Source organism: Leucoraja erinacea, chromosome 13, assembly GCF_028641065.1.
Source record: "Leucoraja erinacea ecotype New England chromosome 13, Leri_hhj_1, whole genome shotgun sequence".
Lineage (NCBI taxonomy): Eukaryota > Metazoa > Chordata > Chondrichthyes > Rajiformes > Rajidae > Leucoraja > Leucoraja erinaceus.
In genome coordinates, this window is record NC_073389.1 from 49,355,486 (window position 1) to 49,378,396 (window position 22,911).

Sequence of the window (22,911 nt, forward strand, 5' to 3'; positions counted from 1 at the left end):
ATTATGTAAAGGACGTTGAAAAGCTAACCAAATACCTGGTAACCAAACGTAACTGCCATCTCTCTTCTGCCAGATTGCATATTTTTGATGGAAAGTGCAGGGAAAAGCCTGGTTTACTGCTAAAAAGCTTAATAATCTTCTGCATTTGCAAATATTCCTAAATACAATATTCACCACCATTAAACAGATGGTAGTACAGCAAAATCACACATATAGCAAGTGAGATATACATGCTGTTTGATTTAATGATGATGGCGAGGAACACAGGGAGAATTTCTATTGTGAATATTACTGTAAGAATGTTCATCTGAAGAAGTAGATGTGGTAACAGCATAACCTCACAACAGGAAGACATCTCTCAATATCAAACCAAAGACCTAACCCCATAATCTTTTGTTTTAAAGTGAAGAATGTTACCAACTAAGCCAATCTAAAAACCATGATTGGTTTGAAGAGATAGTCTCTTAAGAATCGGGCCTTGGATCTCTTGTTTACAAAAAGTTTGTTTGGAGATGGTGGTGAGGAGAGGAAGAAAACAAATCAAAGCCCAGAATTAAAATTTGCATTGATTTCAGTCTAATGTTGAAATTCAGTTGAAGGCAGATTAAACAACTATGAATGATGAGGCCTAGTGTAAAAAAATGTTTTTCTTGATAACATTCAAGCATGACAAATTTGGTCAATTAATTTGCATAATGCATTTTTTCTGTTGAGCACAAACAGAAAAAATGGACCCTTAATATTTTTAACGGAAGCAAACACACATTAATAAAACAGAAAAAGCACTTTGTCCAACCCCCCCCCCCCCTCCCCCCGCCAACTAGCCACAAACAATTTCAGTCACGTAAATGGGTACAATTTATCTCCTTGATAAATAGTTCCCGCGTTGAAATTTCAGGGTATGAAAATTCTAGCAGCAGAACCCCCATCAGTTGTCCACTTTTCATTGGACCCAACCGATCTAATAATATTTTGGAATGCTAGATTAATATAGGTTTTCATTTATAGAAACCATAAATCCCTATTTTTGGAAAAACTAAGCCAGGTCTTTAAAAAAAAAATTGAGCCTATCCCACACATATATTAAGCATAGTGCAAGGACATAATACTGGAGTTTTCTGAGGTCTTCACCGTTTCATCTTAGAACAGTAATAGACAAGGATCAAAACCCTGAAACTAATGTACTGCCCAAGAAAGGGAGCAAAGAAAAGGGTAGTACAGTTGATGGCTACTAGTATACGATATGCATTATATGCTACTATATGCAATCAATTACAAGGGATGTTGATAACATCCAATCAACAATTGCAATATATAGAGCAGGCAGGAAATTTCAACTGGAAATTTAAAGATAATATTCCAGATAACAGCAACTCTTAAATCCCAAGTCCTTGTTTTTCAGGATTTGAGATACCTATTTGGTAATGGCTCCAATGTCTTTCCTTTAATTTAAATTATATCCTTCCTCCATTACACACCAGGCAACCCATTCTTTCCAAGATATTAATATCCATTTGGAGTGTACAGAACAGCACAGAATATTACATACACAGTTGTTATAGCTTACCAATAAGATGAGAAGTTTTTTTTTGTCATAACCAAACACTTTCAAAATGCATCCTCATTGTTAACTGCTTCAAATTCCCTGAATATTTATAATGAACAATTGCATCAAAAAAATGTTACCCCATTTTATATAGCGCTCTCCTCCACAATGTTTTGGAATAGTGTAATTAACATTAAAATCACAACAATGCTCTGCAGAATTCTAAAACTTACTGCTCATTAGTTTTCAGCATCCTAGACTCAATTCCCCATGCACATTTATCATCCTCAAAAGCTTCAAGTGCAAACATTTATCAATGTCTTTGACAAATAAATCTTATTCAAGATGCCATAATTTCTATTTTATTCTTTATCTCCGCTCTTTAACTCCATCCCTTACTCAGAATAATTTTCCATTCCATGCAACAGCTGTGGTAAAACCAATTTCTCTTATGGTGTTTAATCCAGATTTCAACACAATAGATCACAAATTTCGGTTTTTTTAAAAACTTTGAATACATGTGCAATCTCAATCTTAAAAGTATCACCTTCCATCATTCATTGACTGCAATATTCCTACCTAACTCATTCTCCATATGTTTAATAACTATCATTGATACTTAAAAATATTATTTCTGCCAATATTCTACCTTCCCAGTTTTCTTACTCATTTTAGCTCCTTTAGACGTAACGATGTAGCACTAATTAATTACTAATCACGAGCTAACTTATGCTATACCTTCGTTTACGATGTACCTTCATTTCCCTGTCAAATTTGTCCCTCCTTGTCGCTTCCAGAGAGATTAATTCCAAACAGTAGATATGGTTCCACAAGTTAGATGCACCATTGTTCTATCTCATCCAAGTGAAGGTTTTCAATTATTTCAGTCGAGTTCAGCAGGCTACCTCAACGAAACATGTCACGGCCAATTTCCCACTCACCATCAACTCTGCACTTCCAGTGGAGATTAACGAATAGTGTTTAAGATAATGAACACTATACAACTATACTATACTTAACCTGGACCATTTAGGACAGTTAAAGTGTCCTAACAATTGCTCCAGTCGTAATCTAGATGAGTAGGTCAAGGATTGAACACCACTTAAACACAGATATAGCAATAAGAACTATTCACCCTTTCCCCTATCACACACCCCGCTTTTCCCAACCCCCATTCCACCCCCCCCCCCCCCCCCCCACCCAATTCAGACAAAATTAAATGCAAGACACATGCATGCATCAACCCACCCAACCAGTCAGGCTGCAAGTCACGAATTATAGATCTGCCAAAGAAATTGGAGAATGTCTGACCTTTGTGTTATTGTTGTTCCTTTTGTGCATCAACGCACCATATATAGTCTGCTTCTAAATCAGCTCTGGATAATGCAAACCTGTAGAATATACGCAAGAACTGATCCCCACATACTGTAAACTGAAGCATATCTGTTAACATTGTGACCAATTGATAAAAATCAAACCAGCTCAGTTTCAAAAGAAGCACCTGATATTGCCAGTCTAAATAACCAACTGTCATTCTTTTCTTCTGACTAACTCACTTGGTTTATTACACTATTCTCAATCTTTGTTGCGAGGCAACATACATGTAATATAACTGTTTTTGAAAGTTAAAGGCTCTTATCATTTTTTTAATTAAAATCCACAAAATGTAATTCCAGTAACTGATTTGGTACTGTATCTTTCTGTCTTCCACATGCAAGTTTTAAATACTATTTAAGTAAAGAATAAGCATAATAAACTAACATTAAAATGCAGTAAATGTCCAATCTGAAATTTATCATTTTCTAAAAATATGCAGACTTGAATTAATTTGGTATCACTTTAAGAGTCAAGAGAACCTCAATATCGAATAAACTACATTACCTACCTCCATAGAGGCAGCGCAAAACGAAAGCAGCAATTTTTCACAGGAATGTGTAGCCTTAAGACAAATGGTCCAATGTACTGTGGTTCATTAATGTCAGAATGAGCGAAAAATGGAGAAGTAACAGCTAAATATCTATTCATAAAGGTTTGCTCAGGTGACAGAATGCCAGTTTCTCAACAATCCTGTAAAGTGCTAACTAAATGCAAAGTGGATCAATCATAAAATGTATTAAAAATTGTAAATTGCTGTTGGAAAAATCAACTAAACTGTCATGATATGGACATCAGATGGTTAATGGCAGAGTTTCTGGGCATCCAATTGTAAGAGCAATTATATTTGTGCATGGAGTAATAGTGATAGAGATGATACTAGTCTATACTGGTTTTAATCCTGAATGGAATGTTTAAAAAGGGATACAAAAAAACCAGGGAAGCTGCACCTATTGGTTCTGAAAATATGTAGGTATTTGATTTCCCAGGAACACTTGGTTCCATGTAATCTTTTTATATATAGAATTAATTTCCACAATGGAAATTGTGTTTAATTGTTTTGTGTCAGAGGATTGTGATTGGTTTGTGTTTCCTGGTCTTAAAATTTTAATGAGTAGCTTGGATTTCAAAGCACTTCCTGGTATGGCTTCAGAGTCTCCACATATATTTGCCCTGAAAGTAAAAGAGATACCATTGTACTATGAACAATTGTCAAAACAACTTTGAAGGGAACATTAAAAGTGCTCAGCCAATCAATATCACTCTGGCCTAGATAAATGTAAGTATCAAAGACACTCCAAACCAGTTAAAGCCAGGTGACTGAACAATGTCTGTCAACGAGCGCACACTAATTGTATACCCAAATCACTAATACAAACCATTGCTCAAAAAGCATAATAGCATGTAAACAACAGATTCTCACTGATATAAAGGTCATGCCTCTATTGGGTAAATACTGAATCAAAAACAAATTCTTTGGTCTGACTTGTCACCTCTTCATCAATCTAGAATTAAAAGGAATGCAAAACCATCTAGCCTCTATGCAGTTTAAATAGAGGATATTAGAAAAATCTTTGTGGCACCCATCTCTCTACAGTATGATGGAATATACACACAGCGCAGATCAAAAAGGCTCTTTTTTAAATTAATGCTCTAATGGATCAGTTACAAATCAGTAAGGAAAATTTAGTATTTTACCAAAAACAAAGTGCAACCGTGCCGATTTATGGTGAACCTTTCTTCGAAGGTTTAACTGGTTGTGGAATGCCAAAAAATGCAGGTCATGCAAATAATTTCCAGAACTTGACAAATATGGCTTCTTTGTGCACTTTCCCTCTCAATAAAAGATCTCCATTTGTATCCACAAAATAGTCTCTTACCCTTAAACTCTACACAAATTACAGCAGAACACAAATATTTTGAGCCTCCTCATCAAATCAGCTTAATTTAGTAATACAATCTTCTGCATTTACAGAATTTAGGTTTACTGCGATGAAAAAGATTATGCTCAAACTTTTTGTTTGACACATGGCAAGCTTTGAACTCCAAAAGGAAAGCACACAAATCTGCAGTTACAGATCTATTTTTACCCTAAAACCCCTAATAAAATTGTAAAGTTAACTAGCATAGCATTTCATAGGAGATTGACTAGAATAAAATTTAATTTAATGGTGTTTTCACAAATTAAGCATATTTAAAAAAAGCTAGAGGTTGGCTTGCGTGCATTGTGTGTTATCTCTTAAACCCAGACCTTCCAACTAGTCATAATTTCTGAATGCCTACTTAAATTTGAAGTAAATAGACTTCCCATTGGTTTACTGGTACCTTGTATAACTCGCTGGAACAAACTTTTGTTAATTTTGGGTGTTCATTGAATCATGTTCCCTAAAATTAATCAAAATCCTTTGTACAATTAAAATTCTGAAGATTTCTGAACCAATATCATTGCATACCAGATCAAATGCATTTTCTGCCTTTATGCAAAAAAAAAGCAATGCCTAATTTTTAAGCAAAAGATTTCTTCATTTTCAGTGATTAAAGTTTCTCCTATATCATCTCCCCTTCATACTTCTGCCATTGAGTCCACAATTTATGTCCTTATGAAAGATTTCAACAAATAATCAATGTAATCAAATAATCCTATTGAAAATATTTAAGCTTATTTCAAAGATTCATGGGACCAATGTATTAACTGTATGATTAGCTACGCAGCACTGGTCATCTTTCAGCACCAGCTGGCAGCAATATGCAGAATGCTGTAAGAAAGTAACTTTATTCAATTAACAAAATGAAGAAATTTTGGGCATTTAAAAAAACAAATTAAATGTGGTACTCAAATTGAAAATATAAGAATTCACTCTTATGCCTGCAGTACCTAAACCACCAGTTTCTTCCAAGCCAAACCTTCCTACTTACCAATTTGATGGTACTTTGCAAGTTTGTTATAGCGAGGTTACAGTGTATGTATGATTCAAACAGAATGTGTGGAGAATTTGTCACAAACCAAGCAAGTTAAGACTCTGAAGTGGCCCCAAATTTGGCTGCATTACCCATCCACAAAATAGATTGGAAGGTCTGCAAATATAGGGTTGAATCTAGCAGTAACCAGCAAAACATGGCAATGCAATCCATTAAATCTTTCATTTTTTCTTTAAGCCAAAGGTTTTGAGCATAAAGCACCAATATTAAAAGAAATCTACGAGCATAGGAACAGCTGAAATCAAGGAATTTAGTTGATCCGACACAAACTTAACTCTCTTACAACAATTCAGCTACAACAAATCTCTTATTAATGTGGGAATCAACCTATGCGATATACCACTAACTACCATCTTATTCTTAATCTGGCAGAAGAATGTCATTGATGCAGCTTCAATTAGAAGATAATTTCCTAATAGGTTAATTTTTCAAGGAAAATTCAATAATTCATGGGAAATATGTTCCCATGCTCGTTATAAGATTCTGTTCCATAAAAATCAGAGGAGGTGCTCTGCCTTACCTGAGACCAATGCATTCAATCTCCTTCTGGTAAGAAATGTATCTTACCAAAACTCCATCTCTGATACTCATGCTTCAAGTTGAAGTGCATCCAGCAAGACAAGCCAAATAGACTAAGAATTGCTTGCAAATCATTATTTTGGTTTCTTACTGGACTTGCCCATTAGGCCTTTGAAGATTGTTTTTATGTTTAAAAAAATTTCCTCAAATGCTTGAGTTTGATTTACCCAATAAAGAATTTAGGGTCAAGATGACTGAAGCACTCAGAGAAAGTTAACATTACCATTGCAACAATGAACACAACTTGCATGCAAGTACACACCTGGATCATGTAAATACTGGAATAGAACCTGTATGGATGGAGAAAATAGTACACTATCACTGATAAGCAGGCTCTGCCATATTATATTGTAGAGTTAAATCTAAAAACCATAACCATCTGGGAACTGCTGATCTAAGGGACCAAGAACCTATCAATTTGTGATCTAGCACTACTTTAAAATTCCACAATAAAGACCAACATTTGGTTAAATTCACCAAGGTCATTATAAAATGTCCAGTTCAATGCAAGAGTGTACCCATTAACCTTATCAAATGGCTCCATAGTTAAGTGGCACAATTGGTATTATATAACCAATTTGTACTGAATTAATCCCACCAATAAATTATGAAGTTCTACAAACCAAAATTAGTTCAAATCAGACCACCTTCTGTTCAAACCATGATTCTTATACAATAAATTGTTGGCTTGCCTCTCATTACGAGATCTCAATGATGCACCAATTTTAACTATGATCCAAACAAATGGCTGGCATACCACAGAAGAATATTAGTAGTGGCGGAAGTAACCCTAAATTTTCCTTCTTCAGACAGCTAATGGAGACTTTGGTGCTGTTTGGGAAGAGCAGTCTCTTTTGAGTTAAACTGACTACCAACCGGTCTTTGTGTCTGTGATGCTGCAAGCAAGCAAGCACCTGTATCCCATTGTACTTATGCATACAACTATAAACTTGATCAAACAGACCATCCCACTGGATTTATTATAGCTTTTTTCTATGATTAATAATATTATTATGACAGAAACTGCTTTTGATGGAAACAGCCTAAAACATGTAGCCATAAAATTCCTAAAAATAGCCACACGCAAGGAGTACACATTTATATACTGGCTCAGCTGCTTTAAGAATCGGCCAGCTGAAAAGCAAGAAATTCCCAATCTCACAAGCAATTAGCTACAGTGCCCTCCATAATGCTTGGGACAAAGACCCATCATTTATTTATTTGCCTCTGTACTCCACAATTTGAGATTTGTAATAGAAAAAAAAAATCACATGTGGTTAAAGTGCACATTGTCAGATTTTATTAAAGGCCATTTTTATACATTTTGGTTTCACCATGTAGCTGTTTATCAACATGAGGACCAATGTTGTGCCAATGAAAGTCAAAGAAGCCATTATGAGACTGAGAAATAAGAATAAAACTGTTAGAGACATCAGCCTAACCTTAAGCTTACCAAAATCAACTGTTTCATTAAGAACATCATTAAGAAGGAAGAGAGCACTGGTGAGCTTACTAATCGCAAAGGGACTGGCAGGCCAAGGAAGACCTCCACAGCTGATAACAAAATAATTGTCTCTATAATAAACAAAAATCCCCTAATCAGGTGTGGATTTGTCAATGATCACTGTCCGCAGACGACTTCATGAACAGAAATAGAGGCTCTTTTAACACTTAACCACAAAAATAGGATGGCCTGGTTGCAGTTTGCTAAGAAGTACTTTAAAGAGCAACCACAGTTCTGGAAAAGGGTCTTGTGGACAGATGAGATGAAGATTCACTTATATCAGAGTGATAGCAAGAGCAAAGTATGGAGGAGCGAAGGAACTGTCCAAGATCCAAAGCATACCACCTGATCTGTGAAACACGGTGGTAGGGGTGTTATGGCCTGGGCATGTATGGCTGCTGAAGGTACTGGCTCACTTATCTTCATTGATGATACAACTGCTGATGGTAATAGCATAATGAATTCAGAAGTGTATAGACACATCCTATCTGCTCGTTCAAATAAATGCCTCAAAACTCATTGGCCGGCAGTTCATTCTACAGCAATACAATGATCCCAAACATACTGCTAAAGCAACAAAGGAGTTCTTCAAAGCTAAAAAATGGTCAATTCTTGAGTGGCCAAGTCAATCACCTGATCTGAACCCAATTGAGCACGTCTTTTATATGCTGAAGAGAAGACTGAAGGGGACTAGCCCCCAAAACAAGCATAAGCTAAAGATGGCTGCAATATAGGCCTGGCAGAACATCACCAGAAAAGACACCCAGCAACTGGTTATGTCCATGAATCAGACTTCAAGCAGTCATTGCATGCAAAGGATATGCAACAAAACACTAAACATGACTACTTTTACTTACATGACATTGCTGTGTCCCAAACATTAGGGTGCCCTAAAATATAGGGGGGGGGGGGGGGGGGGGGGGGGGGACGGGACGACTGTGTATAAACATTACTGTAATTTCTACATGGTGAAAGCAAAATGTATAAAAATGGCCGTTATTAAAATCTGACTACGTGCACTTTAACCACATGTTTTCTATTCCAAATCTCAAATTGTGGAGTACAGAGGCAAATAAATAAGTAATGGGTCTTTATCCCAAACATCATGGAGGGCACTGTAGCTCATACATTCCTGCCATTCTGGCAAGTGCTCTAGATAAATGGTATACTAAAATATAGCAAACAGCATATTATTTATGCACAATGGACTTCCTTTAAATTCAGGTGGATAATCTTGCACATGCAATGTGAGAGAACTACAATGCTTAAGATTACTCATTAGACTATAATGCAAATAATCCAGATGGATTAATGCATTTGTAATGTATCCTCTGTAGCCACGCTGACCAAACTTGAACCAGTGTTCAGACTAGATCTTTGATTAGCAGCCAGGTATAATGTACGTTACAAGAAGTTTGATGCTTCCCATTTTATAGAAAGCATTTTAGGTCTTTTATTTCAGGGATTAAGTGCTGACACATTCAACTAACTCGCATATTTCATTTATATGTTGCAGTGCTGCTAATCTCAAACAAACTATCAGAGACTATGGTGTGTTCAATGATACAAATACTGTAATTAACCAAGAGTGTACAAACCAAAATGATGGGACTCTCTGGCCTTTTAAAATAATGATCAGAAAGCTTTCCATTGTAAAGTGAATGAAAGTGCTTGTATGGCAAACACTGATTACATGACATTTTAAGGAATCTGATATGATTCATTTTAATTGTAGTCTAGAATGATGGAGGGAATTTTAAATGTGTGTCACGCTGTTCAATAGGCCATCCTTCAAAAGATGTGGTCAGAAAGGTATTAACCCCAGGCTAACTTAGAGTAGGCATCTTGATCCATATGTTCAGTACCAATATGGTACTTTGTTAATGAGTTTTGAACAGTTTGTAGACAAAATGTTGGGAGTAACTCAGCGGGACAGGCAGCATGTCAGGAGGGAATGTTTCGGGTCGAGCCAGACTGATTACCTCTGATTACAAGGGGAAATTTACTGTGCCTTTAACGGGCAGGGAGGAGGGGAGGATGTAAACGAGAGTTATGCATTGGGCTGGGGTCAATGAGAATGAGGACTCAGTTCCAGTGCAAATAGTACAAAGGGTAGATGCAAAACAAATTGGTAATGACCAAAAAAGCTATTTTAAAAAAAGCACATTACATAAAGTCTAACAAAATAACTACCAGGCTCTTCCAATCCAAGACTTGGTGATTAGCTCTGCCATTATAAACTAGTGCAACCATCTCTCTCTCTCTCTCTCTCTCTTTTCTCTCTCTCTAACGGCAAAGCATTCCGAAACCTATTTATAAAGGCAATTTAGCAAAATACAAACTTTTACCCATCTTACTGAATGCCATTAATGCTGCAATGCCACCAAATACGTTTCCTGGTCAACTTGTCATATTATCCAAGATCAAATTGCACTAACCTATTCTAAAAATTACCAAATCGAACTTGTGCCAAGCTCGATAAATTCATTGTGGTGTATTAAATAATGTCCAAAAAGCATAAGAAATTATTAAAGTATACCAGAAGACTCATTGCTTGACCAGAACATTATTATTGCCCCACCACACAATTCTTTCACATTTACTTGTACTGACATTGCAAGCCATGGTTGTCCCAATTTTGTAGGAGTTTGGCAAAATAGAAGCAACCCAGTTTGGCCTATAAGTCTGACCAAAATGTTTGTTGTGAAACACAAATACACCATGAAGTCTAATACTGTAAGTCAGAAGCAGGATTGCATTTTTAACACGTGTACCTCAGGAGTCACATTTAGGCACAATTCCACATTAATACTGAAGATACCTAAACAAAAACATGCAAAAAGTACAAAGTGCAAAATTTACTGCATTAAATGAACTAAATAACATTTATCCACCTTATTTCATTTAGGTGGACCTGTTAAATCAATGCTGTGTGCCAGGCCTCTGACATGGGGTTCATTTTATGAGTTGCAAGGATCAAAAAACTAAATTTTCTATTGCAGAAAATTTTGAATTATTAATCCTTGTGATAATGTGAGGATTAATGTGGCTTAAAAAATATAGTTTCTTTTTGAAAACGGTTATAAAGGATTGGACAGCCTCTGTATCTCAATCACAGATTCCAAGAGCTTGCAATTTTTTTTGAAAAAGTGAACTCTTCAGATAAAAGGTCCTTGCACATGATGCAAAGTGTAGGTTGTAACCATTTGAAATTTAATGCCTATGCCGAATACATACAACACAGGGAATGTTCATGTTTGCCCATAATTCACGGAGATATTAACTTTGACATTTCTCCCATCTTCTTCCTTGCAATACACTTAACTTGTGTTGTATAATGACATCTGATACCCAATCCTGACCATTAATTTTCGTTGTTTTCTTTCAAACATTTAGTCAGTAAAATAGAATCTCAGCCCACATTCAATTTCTCATTTAAAATGTTAAAATTAATGATCAATCGTTTCCAAATCTATTATACTCAGCTAGTTCAAAAGGCTGTTAACTATTAAAATTATACTCAAATGTACTGTGACCAATTTTCAGTATGCAGGATTACTGTGCATTCATTGTACATAGTGCTATATTGGATATGTCACTGTACGATAAAGTTGCTCTATAGAAACAATTTTATATTCCTCTTCCTGGCTCCAACACTCACACAAGCAACTGCACCTTCTCCTACCATTTACTGCCCACGCCCCACCCGCCAATGGAAAACAATATAATTCGGAAAATACATGGGCTTTCACTGTGCGAGAAACTATTTTCATGAACAGGGGCTGTTGATAACCAATTTATTCATAGCTCCCTCGTTAAATCTTTTAATTTTAGTCCCAAAAAAATTCAATTACATTTGGAATAATAATGTTGGGATAACAGTTAATGCAAAAAGCATTGTGAACTCGTGGCCCTATATTTGCACACTGCATATTCAAATATCAACTATCAGATGCCAAACTTAATTGCAACTGAATTTTGTTCTGTTATGAATACTTTTATAATAATTAGTCTCTTCGGTACTTTTATAGTAAATGTCCCACAGTGCCTCGCAAATAGTTGACATGAACAAATGCTGAGGAATTAAGAGGTAGACAAAAATGCTGGAGAAACTCAGCGGGTGAGGCAGGATCAATGGAGCGAAGGAAATAGGCAACAGTCTTAAACACTGAGGAATTAAGAGACAGCACAGAAGACCTGACCAAAGGAATGGAGTTTAAGGACATTTTCCATGTGTAAAATAGATGGAGAGGCAAAGCAAATACAACAGAATGCTCAGAAATCAGAACCAATGGAACAAGTAGAGCCAAATGTGATAAGACCTATGTTTTTATGAGTTCTGAAATTGCAGGATCCAGTAGTGAGATAAGAATGTGAATGTGAAGTATTTTCCAATAAACTACTCTAAACTTGATTAAGGAGTAACAAGAAATCAGGAAATAGGGAATAATGTGCAAATAAAACTGTGGTATAAGTTTTTGAAATTCAGGGCAACTTAATTGTAACTAGAGAATTGTGTACACACAAGAACAACTTTGTAATAATTGAGCCTTATTTATAAGGCCTTCTGTGAAAACTATTCAGGGATATAAGTAAATAATCTTAAATGACAAATGGATAGTAGGTTTTAAAGTGTTGCTTGGGATCAGTTATCATGTAAATTCTACAAAATACCAGTAAATCTGATCTGACTTTACACAAAGAAGACATTGCCATGGCAGAGAAGGATGGGGCTCCCATAAGAAATAATTATTGTTACATGAGCACAGAGACACCAAAGAGTTGATGAATTGGTCACAAGTTGGGAGTCATTTATATACTTGTGGAAACTAATCTGAATCTTGGACAAGGTTTCTAAATAGTAGTACATGTGCTGTGAGGGATGGTTTTGATAGATTCATCCAGAAACACACCTTTTGAATCTGTGCTGATTGTGTTTGATTTGGTTAGGTTGGTACCAAGGTAGAGGAAATGAAAGATGATTCAGTTCCGAGTCATGTTCAATTCTACAGTTAAATCCTGGAGAACAAAGTGTTATTTGAGACTTTGGCAAATGCTATTGTGGTGTCGTCCACAGGTAGTAGTCATATTGAAGCAGCGAATCCCATGAATCAAGGGCACAGAGCTGAAAAAAGACACAATCAATGACCCAAGAAAGGAGGAAAGTTCAAAAGTAGGGATGTAATTAAAGCAAATAATAGTGATAATACTTTTGTGATTCACACAATTAGGTAGTTAGTTTACTATAACCTGATGTGAACTTTCAGAAAGGCATTATGACAATTAAGTAGCAAGTTCTAAGCAAATCCTGTTCAACACAAGTAGTTGTCACTTTCAGAACAATCTATTTTAAGCATTATAATCCAATGATCCTCCCCCCAAAAATCCAATTTGACATTCATCTCACCAAATACTAATCTCTTGTAAGTCTGCTAATTCAAAGTTCATTGTCAGCAACACTATTTCTCTATTAGATGACAACACAAGAAAAAAAGTAACCTTTATGAACAAGTGGATGGTTGGATTTAATTATCAAAAAATAATAATTTGCGGTGTTACATGTTGGCTCTGGGATTTCTGCTGCACCCAAAATCAATTCAGATTCCTTCAACATGTCCTTCAAATTCACCCTAGCCTAATATAATACATCATTACAGAAACTAACAGGCAATAAGAAAATGGATAAATGATTAGTAAATGAAAAGGATATCTATATACATGCTTGTCACAAAGTATCTAAAACTATTTACAAGCCACAAACAAAACAAATAATTCAATGAACACCATGTATAAATGTGTCTTCATTTAACCAGACAGACATTAACTGATACTAAAGCCTCATCCTTACTCCTTTGTATATCTTTCCCAAAATGGACCAAAAAGCATCACCAACTCCGGGCCGGGAAGGTGGAACACAATATTATCATTAAAAAAAAATCATTCATTTTACAAAGAGAAATAGATAAACATAAATATGCCAATAGAACAAACAACAACAAGACCAAAATTTAGTATCAATTTAACTTTGGGACTCTCTTGCAACATTTGTAAGCAAACTATTTCACTTTCTATAGACTCTTTTTCTGTCTTTTTCATGCTATAACTTTTGATTCCACAACACTGATCAAAACATCTCCACCACATATTTCTTTTCAGTTCAGTTTCCCTTTGATCCATTTGGTCCACTGGCGTTGTTTGGCCATTTACAAAAGAGTCATTTGCTGACAGAATTTCATTACAATGTAAAGTCATGGATTTAGGATCACCATGTCCGGGCATTAAAAGAACCAATTCTATTCGATCAGCTGGTGGAGAACAATCATCATCTTTTTGTTTACAATCAGAAATCTCTGCACATCTGATATCATCATCACATTTTGCCACACTTTTTTCTGTTAATTTATCAGATTCTTCTCCAAGACAACGTAGCATGATTTCTGTGTCTCTTAATGCCCAGAATGTGGTGGTGCTAATCAAATCCCTGGCAGGAGGGGGAGTTAGCAGACTGACTATGACTGCTATAATGATGGTAATCCAAAACAAAGCTGCTGCCAAATACATGTAATGAATGTTTCTGATAAAGCTTGGTCTGGTATCAGACTGGTCACATTCTGGCACATGATATACAAAAGCAAGAATCAATCTAGAAATTCCCAAAACTGATGCAACTAACCCTCCACAGAAAGCCCCCTGCTCGTTACAGCGTTTCCAGAAAATACCAAGTAGGAACACTGCTGCCACAGGTGGCGTGAGATACCCTGCTACCTCTTGGATGTAGAGATACATTTGTCCTCCTTGCATCTCTACAATTATAGGAACCCAGGCAATACTTATACCCACCATGAAAACTACAAATAAACGACCTACCATCATAAGTTCTCGAGAGCTGGCAGCCTTTCGAAGATGCTTGTAGATGTCAAGGGTGAATATTGTGCTGGCACTATTGAATATAGAATCCAAATCACTCATTAAGGCTGCAATCATGACCGCCATCATGAGGCCACGAAGACCTACAGGTAAGATTCCCAACACCAGGCGTGGGTAAGCAATATTTGAGCAACCTGCACTGCTACCACATACTTGCATGCAGTGTTCTGGATTAATGCAAACAACTTCATCGGTAAAGAGAATCCGGGAAATCATCCCTGGAATGACTATGATAAACATGGGCAAAAGCTTTAGAAAACCAGCCATCAGAGTGGCTCCTTTGGCGTGAGCGAGGTTCTTTGCTGCCAAGACTCGTTGCACAATGACTTGATCAGCGCACCAATACCAAACAGAGGCTGGCGTTTGACCCAACAGAAAACCAGGCCAAGGAATATCCTCATCAGTTGGTTCACGCAGCATCTTCAGAGAATCTTCTTTTGGGTGGATACGGCAAGTGTTCGTAGAACTTAGATTGAAGGAAGCAATGATTCCAGTAACATTTGGTGAGGCGAGCATGTATTTTCGTCTCATTTCCTCAAAACCTCCAACCTTGACCATACCGACAACCATCAGTGTTAAAGCTCCACCAATCATAAGAATGGCCTGTAGAACATCTGTGTAGATGACAGCCACAAGTCCTCCTGTGACAGTTAACACTGCAGTCAATGCAATCAAAATGATGATAGAGAGATATAGATCCCAACCCAGTGATGCTCGGATGAACAGTGCTCCGGCATACAAATCAACAGAAAGCTTTGTAAAGACATACAGTAGCAAGGACAAGAAAGCAAAATAAATTTTTATTCTATTACCACCATAACGTTTGGAAAGGTATTGTGGCATGGTATAAACACCAGATCTAATATAGACTGGGATGAAGACCCAACCTAATACCTGCAAAAGTAACATTGCATTGAACTCCCAAGCTCCCACTGCAAAACCACTGGCTGCTCCAGATCCTGCTAAACCAATAAAGTGTTCACTCCCAATATTGCTCACAAACAATGAAGCACCTACTGCCACCCAGGTCATGGAGCGTCCTGCAAGAAAGTACCCACTCACGGTACTTCTGTTGGATTTCCACATTACAAAAAATCCAATGCTCAATACAAGAACAAAATAAAGTCCTACAACAGCTAAATCAGCTGGTTCCATAAAACCAAACATTTTGTTACAATACAGATGTAATTCAGTCCACAAACGTTATTAAGACAATGACCAATCCTGTTGACAGCGACAAATGAAAAGGGGGAGAATGAACAATACAGAATGGCAAAATACTTTGTCCTTTGGTTTCTGCCCTGATCGAAATTATGGGATTCCAGTTGTACAGATATTGGGATGGCAACTACTATTATCTTGTTAACTTCACTTCTGACTATTTCTCATGCTCTTTATAGTAGCATTCCACAAGACTGCCAGTGCTTAATTTGTTGGTGTTGAATTTCTTAGCTGATGCTGACAGGTCTAGTGAGGAATAGAGTTACAACCCTGTAAGACAGCAAAGACAAAAGACTGTATTAGAATTACACTTTCACCAGGCTTATTTAAATAAAACTAAAGTGGCTTGAAAACCAATATACAAGTGCCTTTCAACATTTTGAAACACAACATAACAAAATAAACAAGGTTTAAAAACATAAAAGGGGATACTCTAATGGTCAAGGTATAAAACTATAAAAAAATGTTGAACACTGACTCAAATTTTGCATTCAATGTTGAAGGGTTCATGCATGCCAACGACTTCGAAGAAAGCTGCCATAAAGATTTAATGGGCTCCATGTCAACTTCTCCTTTTCATTTCTGGCTTTTAGTCTGGCATTATCTAAGGGGATTAGTATATTGAATTCATTAAACAGGTCAGGCTCCAATTTTGAGGTGGTAAATTGGGAAGTAAAAAGCAGAGATAACATTTGAAAGAATGCAATAGATTGAACATGCCCAAAACTAAAAACTGATTTTATGAGAATTTCTTTAAACTTCATTGAATGGAGGATTGACAAATCACATTTAGTTTCTAGCGTTGGAAAGGTTGTTCAGTAGAACTGTACCTCAATTACCTCTCATTCAACAAAGCTCAATAGATTCAATGCTACTGATGGTGAAAATAGAGCACCAAAATTATTTACCTCAAATTGGCGATGTGTTGAATTCATGTCATTTGTGGGAGAGGACATTATACTAACAACACACAGTATTCTCCATATTCAATTGGATTACTGACACCACCAGTCTTTGAACAATAGTAACAAATACTGAAATGTTCGTTGTTATCATCAAGTTTCAATTCCATAGTAAAACAAATCTCATGGCGTTCTTTTGCAGCACATGTAGGAAATAGAATGTGCTAATAAACACCTTCAAATTATATGGTTCAGGATGGATATAAAAATGGAATGACGAAGATAGTTATCAAACCAGTGGCCTTATGCAAACAAAAAAAATATATATCCTTATGCTTGATCAAAGGAATATAATTGCAAGGAATTTTAATTTTAGGTAAGCAATTTGCAGGAGACTAATTCTATTTCATTAACATTATTTCTTTGAAATTTTAAAAATGGTTTAACAACATTTTTCTTAGATTTATTATTATTAAATTGGATTTAAAAGCTTCCACATATATATGCACATGATGTATTACAGGTTCAAACCACCATTTCTATAAACAGCAGTTAAAATTACAATTATTATATGCGGTTGTTGCGTACGTGACTACAGTCCCCTCCATAATGTTTGGGACAAAGACACATAATTTATTTATTTGCCTCTGTACTCCACAATTTGAGATTTGTAATACAAAAAAAATCACATGTGATTAAAGTGCACATTGTCAGATTTTATTGAAGGCCATTTTTATACATTTTGGTTTCACCATGTAGAAATTACAGCTGTGTTTATACATAGTCCCCATTTCAGGACACCATACTGTTTGGGACACAGGGCTTAACAGGTCTTTTTAATTACTCAGGTGTGTTTGAATGCCTCCTTAATGTAGGTATAAGAGAGCTCTCAGCACCTAGTATTTCTTCCAGTCATTTCATCATTGTGGCCCTTGTGGCTAAGGGGATCAGGGGGTATGGAGAGAAGGCAGGTACGGGATACTGAGTTGGATGATCAGCCATGATCATATTGAATGGCGGTGCAGGCTCGAAGGGCCGAATGGCCTACTCCTGCACCTAATTTCTATGTTTCTATCACCTTTGGAAACTTTTATTGCTGTTTATCAACATGAGGACCAAGGTTGTGCCAATGCAAGTCAAAGACACCATTATGAGGCTGAGAAACAAGAATAAAACTGTTAGACATCAGCCAAACCTTAAGCTTTCCAAAATCCAAGGAGGGGGAGGGGGGGCTTTCTGGAGCGCTAGTATAGGTGTTGTGGGCCGAAGGGACTGGTGTCCAGAGGGCTAGTATGGACATTGTGGACCAAATGGATTCTTGGGCTGGCGGCTCAGTCACTCAAGCCTGTTGTGCTGGCAGCTCACTCACTCACGGCTGGTGGGTTGGCAGTTGACTCACGGCTATTCCTTGAAATTCCATTTCAAGCAGGGTGCAAGGCCATCAAATTCAAGTGCAGTTTCATACCATTTCAAGCAGGATGTATGGCCACTAAAGACAGCGAGTCGTGACCTCTCCCTCCTCCATTTTGCAGAGACTGAGCCACACCCACACTTCTGGGTTTTATAGTCCCTCCCCCCTCAAGGGGCGTGGCCTTCATGGCGTGATTGAAAGGAGAGAGAATCTCAACATTTTTAAAACACTAATAACTCTTTTATTTTTCATCGATGGGAAAAATCCTCGGCACCTGATGAGCGGAGGAGGACTATGGGAAAGATGGCCAAAAAATCACAGCCGTACATGGTAGCGTTTTTCCTAAAATCAATATAAAGTGCAAACAGGAAGTGGTCAAGATTAGACTTTTAATTATATAGAAGGCAAGGCAACTTTAGTTAGGCAAGGCAACTTTTAGGCAAGGCAACTTTAATTAGGCAACTTTAATTAGGCAAAGCAACTTTAATTAGGCAACACAGCTTTAGCATTTCCAAACCAAAGGCAACACAGCTTTAGCATTTCCAAACCAAAGGCAACACAGCTTTAGTATTTCCAAACTATATTTTCAAACCACATTAATGGCACTGACAGGTCAGTAAAACCACTCACAGTTTAGTATACATGTGTTCCGTGTTATGCGCAGCTCAGAATGAAAGACGTGACCCTCTCACTCCTCCATCTTGCAGAGACTGACTGAGGCACCCAACACTTCCGGGTTTGATAGTCCCTTCGGAAGGGGCGTAGCCTTCAGGAGAGAGAATATCAACATTTTTTAAACACTAATAACTCTTTTATTTTTCATCGATGGGAAAAATCCTCTTGTCCTGCGCAGCGGAGGGGGACTCTGAGTAAGATGGCCAGAAATCACAGCCGTAAGTGGCAGCGTTTTTTCTAAAATCAATATACAGAACAACAGGAAGTGGTCAAGATCAGACTTTTAGTAATATAGATAAAGAAAAATCCCCAAACACCTGTCCGACAGGTCAGAAACACTCTTCAAGAGTCAGGTATGGATTTGTCAATGACCACTGTCCGCAGAAGACTTCATGAACAGAAATACAGAGGCTACACTGCAAGATGTAAACCACTGTTTAGCCGCAAAAATAGAATGGCCAGGTTACAGTTTGCCAAAAAGTACTTAAAAGAGCAACCACAGTTCTGGAAAAAGGTCTTGTGGACAGATGAGATAAAGATTAACTTATATCAGAGTGATAGCAAGAGCAATGTATGGAGGAGAGAAGGAACTGCCCAAGATCCAAAGCATACCACCTGATCTGTGAAACATGGTGGTGGTGGTGGTGGTGTTATGGCCTGGGCATGTATGGCTGCTGAAGGTACTGGTTCACTTATCTTCATTGATGATACAACTGCTGATGGTAGTAGCATATTGAATCCTGAAGTGTATAGACACATCCTATCCGCTCAAGTTCAAACAAATGCCTCAAAACACATGGGCCGGCAGTTCATTCTGCAGAAAGACAATGATCCCCAAAACACAGCTAACGCAACAAAGGAGTTTTTCAAAGCTAAAAAATGGTCAATTCTTGAGTGGCCACGTCAATCACCCGATCTGAACCCAATTGAGCATACCTTTTATATGCTGAAGAGAAAACTGAAGGGGACTAGCAACCAAGCAAGCATAAGCTAAAGATGGCTGCAATACAGGCCTGGCAGAGCGTCACCAGAGAAGACACCCAGCAACTGGTGATGTCCATGAATCACAGACTTCAAACAGTCATTGCATGCAAGGGATATGCAACAAAATACTAAACATAACTACTTTCATTTACATGACATTGCTGTGTCACAAACATTATGGCGCCCTGAAATGGGGAGGGGGGGGGGACTATGTATAAACACTGCTGTAATTTCTACATGGTGAAACCAAAATGTAAAAAATGGCTTTTATTAAAATCTGACAATGTGCACTTTAACCACATGTGACTTTTTCTATTACAAATTTCAAATTGTGGAGTACAGAGGCAAATAAGTAAATGACTGGTCTTTGTCCCAAATATTTTGGAAGGCACTGTATATACCACGGGTTAAAAAGGTACAAATAGACACACATTCACATGTTTGGCACAATATTATACATGTGTAGATGTTATTATATTACCAATCAATTGAAACTGCTAATGATTAGGGTGTGGAATTAAAAGTGTTCATTTGTTCCACTAAAAAAATATTAATTAATTGTTTATTATAATTCTAGAGCCACAAATTGATTTGCTTTAATGCAATTCGTTACTTATATAAAAGTTTTAGGTTTCCTGTGTAGTGTGATTACGTAGTTATCACGTCAAATGCAGGCAACACCAAATACAGTTACAGAACCATTAAGACCACTTATTATATTGGGTTAAAAGCTTATGGATTCACACTTCAAAGCAGTGCCTAGCAAAATGCTTAGCTGCACTAGCAAACAGTAGATGAGATAACCAGAGTCCAATCAGCCAAACGTGACAACTGAAAATGTATCTAATGAAAGAAGGTATCAACATAAAAAATACAAGAATTTGCAGATGAGGGTTTTTTCAGTAGCACAGCAACTGCGGTACTTTTTTTCTAATTGAACTCAAAATGTACGTTCAATGGCAATTTATCTTTTAGACTTTATCAAGGGCCCCATTTAGAATTGCTTGATACTGAGGTACATAAATAAAAGCCAAAGTTTATCTACACATGAATTTAGTTCAGCATCCCGATATCCCAATAATTTTCAAATATCTAATTTTTAAATCAATTATTATTCCAATTATCCTTTGTTAGGTGTTGAATTTACTTATTAATTCAACTATTTTGACAAAATGTTACTGGCACTACAAATGTGATTCAACCAGCGAATTAAAAATCCTGATCTTAACCTCAGTCTAGATAGATTAAAAATGCTTTTAGATTTGTTTTCCCATATTATAACAAATCTACTGTTACTTCCAAGTTATGTCCTATCTCTTCATGGATTAATTATGTCTTTAATAAGAAATGCCTTTATTATTCCTCAGTGTAACATCCTCAGATGCAGTTCTTAAAAACGTAATCGATATAGAAACATTTATATTGTCCACAAAAAAAACTGAATGTATATTCCGCAACTGTTATCATACAATTTGAACTCTTAACTTTGATTCATCAGTCAAGGTCTCTGGATTGTTGGTATAGTAGCATGAATACATAAGTATAGTTAATCAGGTTTATTGTTTTTGGAAATCCAATTTAAAATGACTGGAGAATGTGATGATTCTCACCCTTGGAATATAATATAAAAGGCAAATTGAATAAAGTTTTAAATTAATTGGTATTGGTATATTATTGTCACATGTACCGATACAATTTTGTTTTGCTATCCAGTCAATCATTCCATCCATGTGCATATTATGTAATGCAAAAGACATAATAAACATTATGTAGAAAATAGTGTCCAAGTTACAGAGAAGTGCAATTTTTTTTTAAACTGCAAGTTCTGCAACGTGGTGAGACAGGAATGAGAGATCTGATCAAGAATCTAAAAACAGCAGGGAAGATGTTCTTAAACCGAATGGTACGTGTTTTCAAGCTTATGTATCTTCTGCCAAATGGAAGAGAGAATGACCAGGGTATGAATGGTCTTTGATTTTGGTGAATGCTTTCCTGAGGCAGCATAAAGTATAGATGGAATAAATTTTGGGGGCTTTTTTTTGAAATAGGCTGGCTTGCTCAATGGACTAGACAGTGTGCATAATTTCTTGTGCTCCTATACAGAGTAGCCATATCAAGCTATGGTTTAATGGAACTGTAGAAATTGGCACGTCTTTGGAGACATGCCAAAATTCCTTAGCCTTCTGAGGAGGAAGAGATTGGTGCTTTCTTGGCCATTGCATTCAAAGAATTGAAGGACTTTGATGGTAATAATAAATATAAATCATCGCTACTGACAGATGGGCAAGTACATTAAGGTTTTATATTTAACGTAACTAGCAAGAGTAAGAAAGATATAAAGTTATGACGGATTCCACTGCATGAAGGGACAGTGAAAGACGATACAACAGTATCTGTCAAGGAAGATTTGGATGTACACTTAAAGTAGAAAACTCGTTACAGGAGAAGAGTCACGCAGCCGTAATGAAAAGGATGTCCTTCAAAGAACTATCTGAAAAGGGCAAAATGCCCTGTTTCTATGTTGCAAAATTTATGAATAATGCACTATGTTCCAGATAAGATTATTGAGGGGACATTCATGTCTTTGTTTAACAAAGAGCTGGGGGAAATAATTTTGCTCAAATTACTGAATTTTTGAAGGGTTAAAAAAAAACAATAGGAAAAAAAATATTGTGGTTGGCATAGAAACACAAAAGAGTTTTTTTCCCCCCACAGGAGCACAAAGAATGCCAATTACAAATAATTTTACTTCCACTATAGGACTGAGATTTGAAACTAGTCTCTGTGTGCTCTTCCACCTAGAAAGATA

General features: G+C 36.7%; 1 protein-coding gene across 13 annotated transcripts in view; it reads right to left on the reverse strand.

Moving 5' to 3' along the window:
• The window catches only part of LOC129703032 (sodium/myo-inositol cotransporter-like), a 35,333-nt gene that overhangs the window by 2,884 nt on the left and 9,538 nt on the right, over nt 1-22,911 (reverse strand). For 5 of the 13 annotated variants that reach the window (XM_055645204.1, XM_055645203.1, XM_055645207.1 and 2 more), the window contains 4 exons: nt 12,896-16,400; nt 6,741-6,768; nt 3,432-4,093; nt 2,858-2,937 (listed from right to left, as the gene is read on the reverse strand). In XM_055645204.1, the coding sequence (XP_055501179.1) occupies nt 13,929-16,076 (2,148 nt within the window). In that variant the 5' untranslated portion in view covers nt 16,077-16,400 and the 3' untranslated portion in view covers nt 2,858-2,937; nt 3,432-4,093; nt 6,741-6,768; nt 12,896-13,928. Of the gene's footprint in view, nt 1-2,284; nt 2,496-2,857; nt 2,938-3,431; nt 4,094-6,740; nt 6,769-12,895; nt 16,401-22,911 lie in introns of all 13 variants that reach the window. The other 8 variants (XM_055645210.1, XM_055645209.1, XR_008724498.1 and 5 more) reach the window with 8 other exon arrangements.